Source organism: Phyllobates terribilis, unplaced genomic scaffold (assembly GCF_046119375.1).
Source record: "Phyllobates terribilis strain yellow unplaced genomic scaffold, ASM4611937v1 Scaffold_1__5_contigs__length_1240528914, whole genome shotgun sequence".
NCBI classification, from domain to species: domain Eukaryota; kingdom Metazoa; phylum Chordata; class Amphibia; order Anura; family Dendrobatidae; genus Phyllobates; species Phyllobates terribilis.
This window is the reverse complement of record NW_027362761.1, coordinates 1,147,640,032-1,147,657,690: the sequence shown is the minus strand read 5'-3', so window position 1 is coordinate 1,147,657,690 and position 17,659 is coordinate 1,147,640,032. Positions and strand designations below refer to the sequence as shown.

The window sequence follows — 17,659 nt, the reverse complement described above, 5'->3', positions numbered from 1 at the left end:
TTTCTTTACTCTTGGTTTTCCACTTTGTAGGTGGAGTTTAGTAATTCCAAATATTTTTTGTCTGATTCTTCAATTGTGACTTTTTAAAAAAATTGCAAAATTTGGTTCAACTCTATTCCAATCCCATGGTGTGGTCTTACATACGTCAAACATAGTGTCGTCTTTAGGGACTTTTTTTTTTCAAGAAGGCACAAAAATGGCTGACAGAGAGAAAAAAAACTTTTTTTTTACTTTGTGATAAACTGATGACCGTGTGTGCAATTTTGATAAATTTGTAGCAAAAAAGTCAATGAATACCACAAGAAAAAAAAAAGTGACTTAAAAAAAATCAACCCAAATAATGGATTGGGGCCAATACGTCAGTATACAATCTTAATGTTCAAGGAGACAGTCAAGAGCTGGACGTATATAATGACATTACCATCACCTATAATTGGGCCATTGACAGGTTGAAATGTGATTTGTGGTTGCTTCCACCTCATAGAACAAGATCAAAAACTAGCATTGCTGTCTTTTATGAGTTAGACATTATTCGGTTATAGGGTCTATTCATATGGGGCCCGATTCATCCAACCTTTAACAACAAAAAAAAGTGACGTAAGAAATGGGAAAAGTAGAAAAATTTTGTAGCAACTCTGTGTTGTGCTAAACTTTTGCAACTTTAGGTGTTTTAATGCTAGTTTCTCCCTCTCCTTCAAAATAAGAGGACCTGGAGCAAGATGGGGGTGCGGCATTGGCGTAATGAAATGAGAGGACCTGGAGCAAGATGGGGGTGCGGCATTGGCGTAATGAAATGAGAGGACCTGGAGCAAGATTGGTGTGTGGCATTGGTGGAATAAAATGAGAGGACCTGGAGCAAGATGGGGGTGCGGCATTGGTGGAATGAAATGAGAGGACCTGGAGCAAGAGGACCTGGAACAAGATGGGTGTGTGGCATTGGAATAATGAAATGAGAGGACCTGGAGAAAGATGGGCGTGCGGCATTGGTGTAATGAAATGAGAGGACCTGGAGCAAGATGGGGGTGCGGCATTGGCGTAATGCCACAACTCGTCTAATTCACAAAAAGCAGTGGCGTTTCCTACTTCAGAAATCTTACTCTAGTATTTCATGACACCTGTCAGATACTCCAGATTTAATAGGAGGCTACGCCAGTCTTGACGTAGTTCATTAATGAATTCGGCATCTCTTCTAAGTGGCATGCACCTCTGTGATGTAGAAAACACCGACACATTTGATGAAATCGACGAGAGGCATGGTCACACCCAGTCCCGCCCCAGTTCCTCCCTAGATCTGCCCATTTCCATAGAACTGATCCAGAGAAAACAATGGAACATTGACATAAATACCAACCTTAAGGAAGAAAAATTACACTCTTTTGACTTTTATCATGTGAAGGACACCCTGAGAACACATTTGGTAAAGGCATCAGGAGCATGCAGGGAAAACTACAACCCCGCAGTTCTGTTATAAGCACTTTGCGATCAGCACGATACCTTCTCTATTCTTGAAGAAACCTTTTATGCACCCGATGTGTTTTAGACATCAGCGTACCCATTGCGTTTTTGAAGCAGAAGACGCTTCAGGAAAAGTTGCCAGTGTTTTTCCTGAAGTGTCTCTTTGTACATATTTTCAGATGTCTTCTGCACCAGTGCAGGTTTTTTTTTGTTCAAATTGTATGCAATAATAGTGAGTAGGTAGAATAATGCCACCAGAACAATGGTCAGGTCACTTCTTTTAACCATTTCACGGCTTTGGAAGATGATAAATAAACATGAACATATGCACAGCAACTCGTTTAGACATTGCTGTGAAGATGTTAATTCTTTTGGACGTTTATTTAGTACTTTTTTCAGGTGGGTTCGAGGTGGAATCTGCTTGAAAAAGACTTTGTGTGCACATACCCTAAAACTAGTCTCTTCAGATCTATTCCTGTCCACAATATTACAATTACTGACCCTATAATTGTAATATTGTATCTGCCCCCGTTAAATTATGGGGGCTTCTAGGGTTGGACCCAAAATTGTTTCTTTTCAAGAATTTTTTCTATCATTTTAAACACCCTTTGTGAATGATATTGTGGACCACCATAGCCCATATGGACAGGGAATGTTGTATTGGGAAATCCCACTTAAGGCTATGTGCCCACGATGCAGAAATGTTCAGGATTTTTTCCTGAGCGTTTCTGCATCTCCCTGGCAAAAAAAAACGCATGCGGATTGTACATGCGTTTTCCTGCCAGGGACATGCGGATGTGAAGCGTTCTTCACATGCATTTCCGCATGCGGGTTGACAAGCACGTTCCAAGAGATTTTAGCATCACTTGGAAAGTGCTTGACAACTTGGTCACACTATATAAATCCATGCAACCGGCATGGATTTATATAGTGTGACCGTAAAAGAATGGTAAAAAATAAAAAATAAATCTATACTTACCCTCTGATGGCCAGCGCTGACTTGCTTCACTGTCCCGGCGCCGGCAGCAGTACACTGAAGGACCTGCCGACGTTAACGTCGCGTGACCCGTCACAAGACTATGACGTCAGCGCAGGTCCTTCAGTACATTGTGAACTGCCGGCATGCGAGGAGGAGCGCAGAGGGGGCCGTCAGAAGGTAAGTATATATTTATTTTTTATTTTATTCTTTTTTTTACAGTTTTCTATGGTACCCAGGTCCGGAGGAGAGTCTCCTCTCCTCTAGACCTGGGTACCAGCCGCACATTAGAACGCATGGAATGCGCATCTACATATACAGTGATGCGGAATCCATGCGATCTAATGCAAGTCAATGGCGGCGAAAACGCAGCACTTCCGCAAAATAATTGGAAGTGCTGCTTTTTTTTTCCGCAATGATAATCCGCAGCGGAAATTTCCGCAGCATGTGCACAGCACATGCGGATTATCATTGGGGAATATGGCAGACCTTCTACCATGCGTTTTTTAAGCGTTTCTGCAGCGTTTTTGCAACTGCGGAAACGCTTAAAAAACGCATAGTGGGCACACAGCCTTAAGAAGTTTAATTCTCTTGGCTAAATCCTGATTTATGTTACGTTTAAAAACATCATCAATATCTTAATGCGTAACATTCGCAAGAGAAGTTGCTTAGCCCAATTATATGTAATAAATGTCTCCGCTGAGCAGGAAGCAACCAAGCAACCAGGAGACAAAATACTGGCGGAGAAGAAGCTTCAGAAATTGTCACACTAGCTCTATCAATACTAATTTCTAATTAGTGGTTGCAGCAGATTGATAAAAGCTCCGTTATGAGCTGAGAACAAGCCTCGGAGTGGGATTATGAATGACGAACTTGTACTTCTTCACGTGACAGGGACTAGATACATCATTAGGTATTTTTGCTAAATTCTAGAATCTTCAATCGAGGCCATCAAGCTCATTCTTCAATCGTAAACCACATATCCGAGAGCTGCAGTCTCCAAAAATAATGTATTATCCATATAACATCTTTTACTAGTATTGAGGAACAAGGGAACTCCTCACCGCTTCCCTGCACATATCATGAGTCGAGTGGAGCTTCCATTTATAGCAGCCGGTATCTACGGTAGCAACAGAGAAGAAAAGATTGTACGGTGAGGGCTGGGTACCTTTTCACAGAGGGATAAGACAGTTCCCGCCTGGATTACTGCAACCTGCTCTTCATTCCGCAGATTCTGTCGAAAAAAAAAAGTTCAAAATTACACACACTGTACCCCGCAGCATGAGAGGTCATCATCTCAGAGCAGAAGACCTCGATATGCAGCATGAGAGGTCATCATCTCAGAGCAGAAGACCTCGATATGCAGCATGAGAGGTCATCATCTCAGAGCAGAAGACCTCGATATTCAGCATGAGAGGTCATCATCTCAGAGCAGAAGACCTCGATATGCAGCATGAGAGGTCATCATTTCAGAGCAGAAGACCTCAATATTCAGCATGAGAGGTCATCATCTCAGAGCAGAAGACCTCGATATGCAGCATGAGAGGTCATCATCTCAGAACAGAAGACCTCAATATGCAGCATGAGAGGTCATCATCTCAGAGCAGAAGACCTCGATATGCAGCATGAGAGGTCATCATCTCAGAGCAGAAGACCTCGATAAGCAGCATGAGAGGTCATCATCTCAGAACAGAAGACCTCGATATGCAGCATGAGAGGTCATCATCTCAGAGCAGAAGACCTCGATATGCAGCATGACATATAATATAACATAAATATATATAACATAACATAAATCAATAGATTAAACAACACTTCCTTTAGGTGATAAAATCCAGAGATACAACAGCTGCAGGCTTATGCGGAAAGTACTGTATTGAGCAGACAACAGTTGGCACGGTGTTAACTGTTTCCATGTGTAGGTCTTCTCTAGACTGTATTATATGACCTTTCAGTTTTCTTTGTATCAGTTGTTCCCTGTATCTTTCATGTTATGATAATGCAATTGTTGCATTATGTACCTGTGGCGCCCCTGCGGGTTCAGTCGCCACAGAGGTACTGCATCTCACCCAGAGGTGTGGTATCTCACTCTCAGGTAAGGAAGGAGTACTGCCCGGGAACCTAACACCCGCATCCAACACTACACTACTCCAGACCGGCAGGAGGGGCAAGATGCGCTGCTTCTCTGCTGAGCCCTGTCCCTGGTTGGAGTGGGGGGAACAAAAGTAGGGGGAACCATGTAGTGTGTGTGGGTGGAGGAAGTAGTTCAGGGGAGCTCAGTAAGAAGTGATATTAAAGAGAGGGTGGAACATTTCAGTCAGAGGAGAAGTGAGAGAGAGTCAGAGGAGGAGTTGGGAGCAGGAGCTCTGCAGGAACTCTGCTCAGGGAAGTGCAGGCCTGAGGGAGGAGGCCCAGGAGAAGAAAGAATGAAGGAACTGGAGCAGAGAGAAGGCTCCAGGAGTGAAGAAAGGATCCCAGGGGTACGGGCAGTGCTCGAGGCCACCCGTACGCCCGAATCTACCATGCGGTGGAGGGATCGGGTCGCAGAGGGGACCGGCCCCTAACTAGTGAGAATTGCAATATTCAACTAGGTAACCGGAGGGTGCAGCATTTCAGGCGCTGCAACCCAAAGCCACATCTAACTCACCGAGAAGGTGGCCATAGAGGACCCAGGGGACAGAGACGACGTCGCCCGACAAGGCCCGCGGTCACTGGATTGGGACACTGGTTGTGAGGTGCAGGGAGACGGCCATAAGGAACACACAGAAGGGGGTCCTGTTATGTACTCCAGAGGTACCTGAGGGTTGGCTGAACCCCTCCTTGAGTAAGCACAGAATGACGTGGGAAGTTATGATCTGCAGTTGTAACCAGGAGCAAAGTGAGAACTGTGAGTAAATCCGGAAGACTGCACCCCACTGTCTCTGCAAATTATTACTGCGCCATCACCCCCTGCACTACACTGCTCAACAACATCTACACTGCCCTGGAGCTAAGCTCTACCTGTGGAGAGCTAAACCAACTCTGCTGCACTAACATCAGCTCCAGAGGACCTGCTCCGCAGCGGCGGTTCCCTTTAGCGGCATTCCACAGGTGGCGTCACAAACTGTATATACGAACTATAAATCCCCTGTAAATATCCCCTTTTATTGACCGCCCTGGGTCACGGACCGGGTCACCGCCACTGTGACATCTACCTAGCAACGACCGGCCCGGCTACCGAGTACCCCACGGCCCAGGGGTCGCGTCATACCAAATAAAAAAGCAGTTTATTCTCCCAAAATGTTAGAGTGTTGATGATTCAGTTGAAAGCTGAAATCTGCAATATGAACCACCCTTAAAGGGGTTTTCTGCCTCCAGGCGCAGTTTGTTTAAAAACCATCTCTACTCACCCTCCTTTGGTTCAAAAAAGCAAAATGTGCTGTACTCATCTTCTCCAGGTCCAGCGCTGAGTCTCACATTGGTGACATGACTTTAGCATTGCGGAAAAAAAACAAACATCGGGAGGAGCGCTGGACCAGGGAAGGATGATTAACCCTAGAACGCATGACCATAGAAATCTACTTTTTCACACACCTGGGGCCCTTTAGGCCCGTGTGCAAATAACATGGAATAACTCAAACAAAAATGACAAACAACTATATACCCGAGGAATACCTAGAGTTTCAAAATTCTAACTAAAGTAATCCTGCAGAAAATAGAAAACAATTAACAGGGCGGGCCTGCGAGGCCCCAGGTATGCGTTCTAGGGTTAAACAATTTTTTTTTTTTTTAAATAAACTGCTCTTGGGAAGCAATTTACAATTGTAAATTGCTGTGCCCCCAACAGAGCCCTGCTTTCTTGGGTGAGGAGGCTACTTGCCATCACTGTTGGAAGGTACATAAATGGTGAGATGGCTATGAGGGTGTGTGGCTCCACATGGTCGAGTGTGGGGGTGAGCAGAGACCACAGCTGTTGGAAATTTGGCATTGTGAACCGCCATATAGTAGTCAAGTTCTTGTTGCATACCGTAACTGATATGGACCTCCATTATGTTTGGTCTAGAATGCATACAGTACCTACCAATTGTCCCGAATTTGCCATGACTGTCCAAAACTCAGCCGGTACTTCCCAGGCAGAAAGGGAGTGGGTGTTGTATAAACCTTTTCTAAAGTGGGTGTTATAGGTGTATTCCCAAGGTTTGGGGGCATTCCTGGGCAAGTTTGGAGGGCCGGACCTACACGACCCTATTCCTCCAACAGAAATGTTGGGAAGTAAGTTGAGTGACCTCCAAGCCCCGCACTAGATGACAGGGGCCACAACTCCGGTTTGGGGATTTGATAATAATCTCTTTAATGCAGACTCTTCAGTTTCCATTACTTCATTTCACCCATTTTTTTTTACTATAGAGAGCGCAACCCTCATCAGACTTCTCCCCTACGGACACGTTCAGTATTTGGTCAGTATTTTACATCAGTATTTGTAAGCCAAAACCAGGAGTGCAACAATCAGGGGAAAAGTATAATAGAAACACGTCACCCCTTCTATACTTTTCTCTCACTCCTGACTTTGTCTTACAAATACTGATGTGAAATACTGACCAAATACTGAACGTGTGAACGTGGCCTTCAAGGTGACCTATGATATATGGTGAAGTTCTTCATTTAAGACAGTAACTGTGACATGAAGGGAATAATGCTCAGCTCACAGCTCTCGCAAACTCTTTATACTGAGGATTTGTCACACCTCGATGGCTCAGTCTTCACATAGTAGAAACGCTCTCTTGGTGTAAACTGGAGATCACCGACCCGTAATAATTCCATGGTATATAGCAATAAATGTTGCAAAGAATGCACTTGTGCAGAGGTCTCCGAAATAAGCGAAGGTGTCCCAAGATGCGAAAGGTCAAATCTGCACCTCTTCCTCAACTAATTTCACATTGGCATTAAATACATGCATTGTCAAGTGTAATCCGCCTGTAGCAGAAGATCCCAATATATCTCGATCACAGGAGGTCTGTGCCTCTCTGCTGCTGTCCCCCTGAATGTCAAATCGCATACAGGCATAACATACAAAGAGGCGGGTTTTTAGTTCTGGACAACGACAGGCACATTGCATACTGAAAAGGAAGTTCTATCACCTATAGTGCTGGCAGAATTTGGATGAAAAGGAACCACCCACTCAAAAAAAAATGGTTGGCAAGTTTAAGATCATGAGAACCAGGTCAGGTCCTGGACATAGACTTGCATATGCACCAAAAGTTGTTTTAATTTGTTGTGGGGAGCGGAGGGCAGCAAAATCATGCTTTTCTACATGAGATGTTTAAAAGGATAGGTACTCTTTATAGGTCTCCCACAATATCCTGATTCAAAACAATTCTGTTTTTAGCTTTGGATGTGAATGGAGAAGAAAACATCAGTGCTAGATAAGCCAAAAATTGCAATTAGATGCAAATTTTAAAATGCTAGAAAAAACCCTATACTTTCTAGGTAAAATGGATAGAGATGTTAATGATCTGCAAATAATGAAAAAAATGGAAGCAACATATTCGAAACATCTCGATTTATTCAGTATGGAGCCTGAGCGTCACATGCAGAAATCCCTGCACCTACAGCCTCGGCTGCTATCAGTGAGGTCATTAATGGTTGTCTGAGAAATGTTCTGCTGCCTTGAATGCACTTGGGTAAATCATTATGATCCGCTACTGGCAGCTCCTGTGCAATTGCCGACCAACCATGTCCCAGAAGTGCTCGATGGGAGACAAGTCTGGAGACGCTGAAGTCCATGGTGTCATGCGGTCTGGTGTTGTTGTGTTGAAAAATGGCTCCTGGGACACTTTGGAGAAATGTCCGTACCACTGGTTCCAAAACCAAATCAGTGTAACGCCGAGCTGTTAGTGTACATGGAATGGAGACAAGTAAAATTAGAGGCTACGTAAGGTCACCCAACACAATAATCCAGGTAGGTGTAACTTTCCCTCGTGAAGGCATCTTCATTGTGTTGCCCATGTGGTCTCGTCAGATTAGAAAAATGGGGCAAAGTGAATCTTTCTGCACGGCAAGTGAAAGTAGACATCACATACCGAGAACAAGGCATCAAACAGTGTCTACACAAACCATAAGAAGGTGTTTGCACAACATTGGGTTACAAGTCCGACATCCAGCTACAGGTGATCCATTGGCCTCATGCTATTTCCCTCAAAGGTTATCATGGTGCAGAGCAAGACGGCAATGGAGACTGGAATGGAGGTCTATCTTCTTCAGTAATGAGTCCTGCATTTGACTTGGATGCAGTGATAGCCAGAGATTTGTCTGGAGACCACATGCACATCATCATGAAGAGGTCTTCACGAGGAAGAGATCTCCCAGGGAGATTTTCAATATCACAACACCAGGCCACGTTTCTTGTGCTATTGTGAGAAGCCTGTATGTCCTAAACGTTGTACCATGGCCTGCAGCGTCTCTGGACTTGTCTCTCATATAGCACACCTGGGACATCATTAGTCGGCAATTGCAAAGAGAGCTGCCAGCAGTGGATCTTGATTATTTGCCCAAGTGCATTCAGCGCGCCAGAACATTTCTCAGACACTTAATAAACTGATTGATAGCAGCCAAGACATGCAAGTACATGGATTTCTGTGTGTGGTGCTCATACTCGATACTGAATCAATCGAAATGTTTTGAAAAATCAATTTCCATTTTTTGATCATTTCCATATTAGTAACAAATGTCTATTTATCCTGTGATTTCGATAATACCACGATTTTTCTTTCTTGGTGGTGCAATTTCAATGTTTAGAAGTATATATCAAAGACACACAGCAGCCACAGATTATTCAGTATGGACATGAATCAGGAAATTACCCCATTATCTCCAAGTATATCCAGCTTCTTCATCAGCTCCGAAATATCCACATCCTGAAAGAGAGCAGCCGCATGAGTACATAAGACCAGGTCATGCCCCAAAGTGACTGCAATTATCCCGATACACAAGGCCGAGAATGTCGAACGATGTAACTTGAAGATGATTGTTGAGGAATACATACCATGCAGCTATAGCCTGAAGACTCTTTATGTCTCATTGAGGCCTGCAACAGATTGTAGAGCAATCATCTGCAGGTCTCCCCATCACTAAAGGGCTCGAATCACTGTTCAAGCATCAATACAGGCTGCTCTATACAATGGCGTGAGAGATATGAAGACACCGGCAAATGTATCACCCATAAACACTAGGATGTGCCAGTATTATGGCACAAAGTAATAATAGGTGGACTATCGTAAACCATTGGGTCATATTACAGACCCTACATTGCCCCGTATATGTATGTAAACTTCCTGTGTGTGTTTGATATGGGTATAAAGGGGTATACTGGGATATAACAGTGATCTGGATCTCATCAACCAACACAGGTCCCTCTTTTCCATACGGCAGAATCTAGTACTATAGAGTAATCGAATTGTGACCGCTTAGGAGTCCAAAACGCTTAGACCTTATCATAAGGCATTCAATGTCATATCTTAGCATACTTCTCTAGAATTATGGGATCTTTATCATCGATCACATAGCCTACCCTAAATATAAATATATCCTGCATAAATAATGCAGGAACATAAAAGTAATTCACTGTATATAAGATTGGTTTCTCACGTTTGTGCTCCAGCCGGAATACCCGGCCTGACCGCTGGGTCTCCTAACCCAGGGATAACTGTCTCTTCTATGCCATTGAGGCAGGGGCGGGTATTCCTATCCAAAAATGGACTGTTCTTCTCAAACATGTGTAACCAGCTTTACTTAGATATATTTTGTGATTGCAACCCCCCCCCCCCCTTATACACTGTAGCACACGATGTCCTGTCTTAAGGTGGCCATATGCTTTAGATTGTACTTGCCAAATTTTTAAAATGGCAACCCAAAAATAGCTTTATATAGATGTCATGTCAACCAAACAGGTGTTCCTCCATATCCCCCCCATCACCACTCTTTGCACATGCATGCTCGGCCTAGCCAAGCACGCATGTTCTAGAGTTGAGCAGGAAGATTTGTAGAACCTGGCCTACATCAGTAATCCATGTTCCCCAGGACCAGAGCCTCGCAGACCTCTTCCTACATACCTGCCGCATACTAATCAGAAGAGACGAAGGGAATGCCAGTAGGTCAGTGGTCCAGCAGCCACGGACATGATATCATATGGCCACTGGACCATGGTTCTGCAAATCTTTCTGCTCAATTCTGTGTTCGTAAAGGGATTGTCCATTACAATATTATACAAAGAGTCCCATGTTCATCTTAAAATAAAATGAGCAGATGCTCACCTAGTTTCAGGGGCAGACACACTAGAAAGGGCACCTATGCAAGAACAGTATATGGGTCCTTGTAGTCCAATAGCTCATCGTAATGCACAATTATACCTGCTCTGGAGGTGGAAATAAGCCCCCTTACTCTTGGGCTACCTCTGTAGAGCTACACAAGTTGAACCAAAGGTACATGTTCCCATGCCTTGTAGACCATTGCTATTCCTTGGCACCACATCCTGTGTCTCTAGCCAGATTCCTCGATTTCTCTTCCAGCAAGGGGTATCACGTGATGTCTGTAGTCACTCAGTGGCCAGAAAAAAAAATATCTTCTAGCAATTCTTCCAATTTGGATGGAACGTCAAGGCTGCAACCAACCAATCAGTCACCGCTGATTGACTGCAGTAGTCATGTGAAATACCCCAGCCTGAAGATGAGTCCAGAAGACTGTTGGGGGAACACAGGTCTAGTAGGGGGTTTGTCTTTTTTTTCTTCGTTTAATCTTAAGATCACCATGGTCCAATTTGTACAATTAAATATTGTAGCGGACAACCCTTTTAATGGGGAGTTGAAGTTGGAACAAAAGGATCATGAATGTTGAAATCCAACATGCCCAAACCTTCTTTTCTGCCCATCGGGAGGAGAGTCAACACACCACCATACACAAGAAATAAAAAGCGGGACCTGCTGGCATTTATCTAATGATTATGGCCACCTTTATCCTCCGTATACAGTGATGTTACCTGCCGATCTTGTATTGCTTGGATGCACTTTTATCTGACCTCTACTAGTATTACCACTGTATGTTATGTGTTTCTGCAGTCAATATGTCCACTCTTGCCTATACATTTTAGGTGGTGGACCTCAGGTTTTTAATATGGAACCACAAATGAAAGTGTGTAAATTTTTGGACTACCCCACCCCCCACCCCATAGATGATCCTATTTATTGAGCATGTGGTAGGGCGCACTAAACCCTTACGTAGTAAAAGTACCCATCTGTGAACTAAGCAAATGTGTTGTAAGCAAGTGAATTGCATGGTCTAAGCATATGGCAGCGGCTGAACCTCTCACATCGTTAAAACTCCAAATTAGCTGTACAATGGCAATGGTGACCATGCATGGGGCATATGTAAGGACGTTTCATGGGTTCATGGCAGTGGAAACACATGGTATGCACCAGAAGAGAGAAGTGAATCTGCATCTACCTTAATTCCTTCCTGCTGACAGAAAAGCTGCAGAGCGCTTCCATTATTTTCTGGGAAGCTGGCTATATGGAGGTTAAAGGCTGGAGACCTTCGTTCTCTCTCCTGGGAAAAAATGTGTTATTTTACATTTGATCCTAATAGAACACCTAAGAATGTCATGGAGAATCGCCCTGATATAAACACAGGAAGCCATCAGCAAATAATCAGCTTGTATTCATAAGGAGAAAAGTCCATTTACTGATATAACCATCCTCTATGCAGAAATGGGGCTCCTCACCCTCATAAATCTATCACTTTAAAAGGGCTATTCCCATCTTCATACATGGGTATTGTCCAATAGTACTTGCAAATACAAGCAGTTTTGCAATTTACTGCTATGGAAAATTTCCATCCGTTCTTGAGATATTAACACTTTTCTTTTGTGTACAGTTTGTTGCCTTGGAGACCGACCACCGCTGTTAGCTTGTAAGCGCTGCGCCTGTTTTGCTGTCTCTTTTGTATTGAGATAGTAAGCACCGTTTTGAAACTTGTCACGATCGCACTGTTATTTCCTGATCTTAATCCCAGTCAAATTCAACAAGACAAGGTTAGACAGAAGCGGTGGTCGGTCTCCTAGGCAACGAGCTGTGAACAAAAGAAAAGAAGTATTATCTCAAGAGCAGCTGCAAATTTTAATAAGCAGTAAATTGCAAAAAAGTGCTTGTTTTTACAAGCACTATCCGACCAAATTCATTTTATGAAGATGGGATTAACCCTTTAAGACAATAAATTAATTTATCCTGAAGTTGGAGCCCCATGTGACATGTCCGAGTGACCTCAAAATCTGAAAAAGGTGTTACCCAGGCTTCAGATATTAATGACCTATCCGTGGGTTGTCATTCATATTAGATTGGTTGGGGTCCAAAACCAGGAACCCACACCAATCAGCTGTTTTCACCTTCAACCAGATTTACAGAGTAAATGGCACCGGGTCAACACAGTTCTGTACACAGTGTAGTGGCCTTACATGGGTGCTGCAGTTCGGCTCCTGGTTAAGAGAATAGAAGCTGAGCTGCAGCACCCAGTAACAGCTACTACACAGTGAACATAGATACAGCTGCCACCAGAGCTGAAAACAGGTGATCGCTGGGGGTGCTGAGTGTCGACCGCCCACAAATCTTAAGTATAGATCATCAATATCTGAAGCCTGAAAAACACCTTTAATATACATGTACACCTTTGGCGTGAAGTCAGACAGCCGTATAAGTAGGAGCAAGATTGGAAAGTAGTGCACGGACTGGCCGGCGGCTCTCCTGACCCAGGCGTGAGAGCTGCTGAAACGGTCAATCTCGGGTCCGTGCACTGCGTTCTGATCTCACTCTGCTTTATACGGCCGTCTGACTGCACCCAGAGGGTCATTTTTGTTACTTACATGTATGCATTTTGGCATGTAAACAATTTTTGCTATAGGGTTCCATTAAAAAATGTGGACCGTTTTAACTTCTACAGCCCCTATGTATTAACGTGCATAGCACACTGCAGAATGAGTGAATGTGTCAGTGAGCTCATTTTGTGACCCTTTTTTCTCTTCTGACTTTTTTATAAAATCAAAGTAGATTTGGCTGTCAAAGCCACAAGGACCTACATTTTTACTGAAACTCTATTGTAAAAATGTATACATTTAATAAAAAACAGACCCCCTGCCAAGCTATCCACGTCATATAAGGGTGTGGCAGATTTGCTGTGGAAATTTCTGCGACTGTCCTCTTCATAGGACTTGCAGAAATTCATTAAAAAATTAGCCCTAAATGTTAACTTTTAATGTACACGTTGTAGGTTAACTCTGTGAATACTTTAACTTTGTTTGACCATCATTGTCTTTTCTTCTCCGGTCACTGTCTATCAGCTACTTTTGAGGGTTTGCTGCCACAGTTAATAATAACAGAGAATGCTGCCGATCCCAGCACCGAAATGTGGCATTATGCAATGGACCAATCAAATGAACCATGTATGGGGGAGTTCCCACAATGCAGGAGTTTTAAAATTAACTTCTAGTGAAAATTCCAGTTTCCCATTGTAAGTCTATCATTATTCTGAATTATTCACTCTGCTGGTGTTTTTGTATTTTTTTGTTTTGTTTGCAGGGTGTACTGGCGACAGCGTTAAAATGAGCTCTGACTGTGAATGAAGAAGAAGAAAATATCATGAAAGTGAAAAAGTAGCCAAGATAAAATCAAGGAAAGTATTAAAAACAGTCACTCAATTCTACATGAAGTTTTAAAATGGTATAGGCTTTAAAAAGTATTTTTGAGATGTGGAATTTTCCTATAAGAATTCAGTATTACACATTGTCTTTAGAAAAAAAACAAACCACCACAAATCATTAAGAAATTTCTCAAATTTAAACAAACAAAAACCAAAACTCCAATAAAGGTGCGATTTTTGTAAAAGGCAAACAGAATAACACTGGTGTAGTACTCAGGCCTGGTAAAGGTATCATCACCATGCCCAAATAAAATACCGCTTAAAACCTGAAGAATTCATCCGTGTTTTTGTTTTATCCGATTTTTGGTAAAACGGAAACCAAACGACATCACAGCAGGATGAGGAAAGAAAAACTTTTGTAAAGTTTCTAGTGGAGATATAATGACAATTAGGCTGTGTGCCCACGACGCAGAAATGTTCCGGAATTCCGCTGCAGAAACGCTTAAAAAACGCTTGGTAGAAGGCCTGCCATGTTCCCCAATGATAATCTGCATGTGCTGTGCACATGCTGCGGAAATTTCCGCTGCGGATTATCATTGCGGAAAAACCCGCAGCACTACCAATTATTTTGCGGAAGCGAGGCGTTTTCGCCGCCATTGACTTGCATTGGAACGCATGGAATCCGCATCACTGAGTCTGTACATGCGGAATCCATGCGTTTCAATGTGCGGATGGTACCCGGGTTTAAAGAAGAGGAGACTTTCCTCCGGACCCGCGTACCATGGTACCTGTAAAAAAAAAAAAAAAAAAAAAAAAAAGAATAAAATAAAAAATATACATTATACTTACCTTCTGATGGCCTTGTCTCGGCTTGCCGGCAGCTCGCGGTAGACTAAAGGACCTGCGGTGATGTCATTTAGTCATGTGACGGGTCACGCGACTGCTGACGTCGGCAGGTCCTTTAGTCTACCGCGAGCTGCCGGCAAGCTGAGACAAGGACACTGGGGGCCATCAGAAGGTAAGTATATTTATTTTTTACCATTCTTTCGGTTACACTCTATAAATCCATGCCGGTTGCATGGATTTATATAGTGTGACCAAGTTGTCAAGCACTTTCCAAGTGATGCTAATGACGCGCCCAGGGGATGGGGAGGACTCGGCGCCCGGGCCTTGTTGTTAGCTTTGGGGGGGATGTCCCGGTAGTCGGCTCCCGGGCCCGTACCCTGGGCCTCTCTTTAAAAGGGTGGATAATTATGTGAAAGTTCGTGACGCCACCTGTGGTGTCTGGTGAGGATCACGAGCGCTGCGGCAGCCCACTGAGGCCGGTGTTAAGGCAGCTTGCGTGGTATAGCTCCCCACAGGTGGAGCTAGGCCTCAGGGCAGCAGGGATGTAAGGATGCAGGACAGATGGGACCCAGCCGGGTCAGAGCAAGAACAGGGACAGACAAGATAGTCACTTCAGTACCTTTTACTGATGGTATTCAAGGCACAATCCGGAGCACTGTAGGGTGAATATCAGGATCCTCTCCAGTGAGCGGGTGTAGGGCCTCCTGTTTCTTGCCTTTGTGTAGTAAGTTTCTGACCTGCCTGGAGCTAGGCCTAACTTTGTCTCTGGCCTGCATCGGCTGACTTTGTGGTAGGGCCTTCTCTTTGAGTACACGCTCCCAGCTTGCGGGGCCTCCGTGACTCCTGGCTCTGGTACGTATCAGCTCTTGGGTGATCCTGGGACCTGAAGTCTTCCAGGGGTCTCCGGTTGTCTCTACAGGGGGATATACGGCCCTGTAGACGCGGACCCGGTGTCCGGAATATATGTTTTCTGGGGTGAGCTTGTACAGCTCCTCTGCCCCAGATGCTACTCACTCCTCTAGCCTTCGGCCTCGCTCGAGGCCCTCACTAGGCTATACACACTAGCGGCAGCTTGCCGCGCTTCACCGCTCTTATGGCGTCGGCATACCTTGGGCTCTTGCAGGATCCTCGTCCTCCACTGGTGAACTATTAGCTGTGTTCTCTGGACTAGACTGAACTGCCTAGATCCACCTTCCCTTTTTATATCCCTAACGGGCTCCCTCTGGTGGTCTGAGGTGGAGGTGTGTGTATGCTATGAGGGCCTCTTGTGGAGGAATCCGTTCATGCACCCCTCTAGGATCTGTGGCACTCATGCTCAGCAGGGGCACCACACTAAAATCTCTTGGAAAGCTCTTGACAACCCGCATGCGGAAATGCATGTAAAGAATGCTTCACTTCCGCATGTCCCTAGCAGGAAAAAACGCATGTACAATCCGCATGCATTTTTTCTGCCAGGGAGATGCAGAAATGCTCAGGAAAAATCCGGGACATTTCTGCATCGTGGGCACATAGCCTTAAACATCTTCCCCCTAATAAGTACAGCCAAATTTCATTATATAGCCTCATGAGGGTTCCTACAAGTACCCAGCTTCGGTTCTGACCCAAACTTACATCCTCATGTGTGTCTACGAGGCGCTGTATGATCGGGTCGGAAGACCTGTGATTATTCTGGATATTGAGGTCGGTATATGGACCATGAAATACGTGCATGTGAACCCTGTCTTATGACCACAAGGGGTATTCCCTTCTCCAAGATCCTATCCCAATATGTAGTAGGTGTAATAATAGTAATATTAGCAAATATCTCCAATTAGAAATGTAGTATATTTTTTCTGATTCGCTATCTCTCTTTCCTTATGCGCAAGCATCGGAGGACCTTAGGTATCCATGGTTACGTCCACTGATAAAGTCACAGTTAGCTAGTTGTTATTGGTCGTAACCATGGATACCTAAGGTCCTGCGCTGCCTGCACATGAGGTGAGAGATAGTGAATCAAAAATACTATACTACATTTCTAATTGGAGGTATTTGCTAATATTGTTATTATTACACCTACTACATATTGGGATAGGATCTGGGAGATGGGAATAACCCTTTAAGGTCAACTTTGATGTGGTCATAAATCAGCTGATTGGAGCTTAGAAGTTGACAGATTAAGGAATAAAGTCTCATTTAGACATAATTTGGTTATTCTTTTGTTTACGTGAAAAACTGATCAACTTTCATTAGTGCTTTGGATCAGATTTTTTATTAGTTTTTAACCAGTGTGTAGAGATGAGTGAACCCGAACTTAAAAGTTTGGGGTTGGTACCGGACAGTTAGCTAAACTCCCGACTTCTCCTGGAAGAGAGTTAGAGAGAGTGTGAGAGAGAGAGAAAGAAAAAGAATTTTCCAGCTCAAAAGTTCGGGTCTCCATTGTTTTCAATGGGGTTCGGGTTCAAGTTTGGATACAGTTCTGTACCCAAACTGAACTTTGGAATACAATTTGGGTCGGGTACCAGAACTCGAACTTCCACAGGTCCACTCATCCCTATCCGTGTCTCATCAGTTGTTCTCATATCTAAACAGTCAGTGAAAAATAAATGCAACTAGGATGGCATCAGTGCTCTGTCCCGAGTTTTTCATGCACCTATAAACCTGAATGGGGGAGTTTGATCCAGGATTCGAATCAAAAATGAATACGCCTCGGTTTTATATATTTTTTTGCGAACTGAGCATTCGGGA

At 43.9% G+C, this 17,659-nt stretch overlaps 1 protein-coding gene across 6 annotated transcripts in view; it reads right to left on the bottom strand.

Moving 5' to 3' along the window:
* Nucleotides 1-17,659, bottom strand: part of JAKMIP1 (janus kinase and microtubule interacting protein 1) — a 199,174-nt gene that overhangs the window by 39,433 nt on the left and 142,082 nt on the right. For 5 of the 6 annotated variants that reach the window (XM_073648252.1, XM_073648219.1, XM_073648227.1 and 2 more), the window contains exons 14-16: nt 11,906-12,007; nt 9,271-9,324; nt 3,600-3,665 (exon numbers count right to left, since the gene is read on the bottom strand). In XM_073648252.1, coding sequence (XP_073504353.1) covers nt 3,600-3,665; nt 9,271-9,324; nt 11,906-12,007 — 222 coding nt within the window. The remainder of the gene's footprint in view (nt 1-3,599; nt 3,666-9,270; nt 9,325-11,905; nt 12,008-17,659) is intronic. The other variant, XM_073648261.1, reaches the window with a different exon arrangement.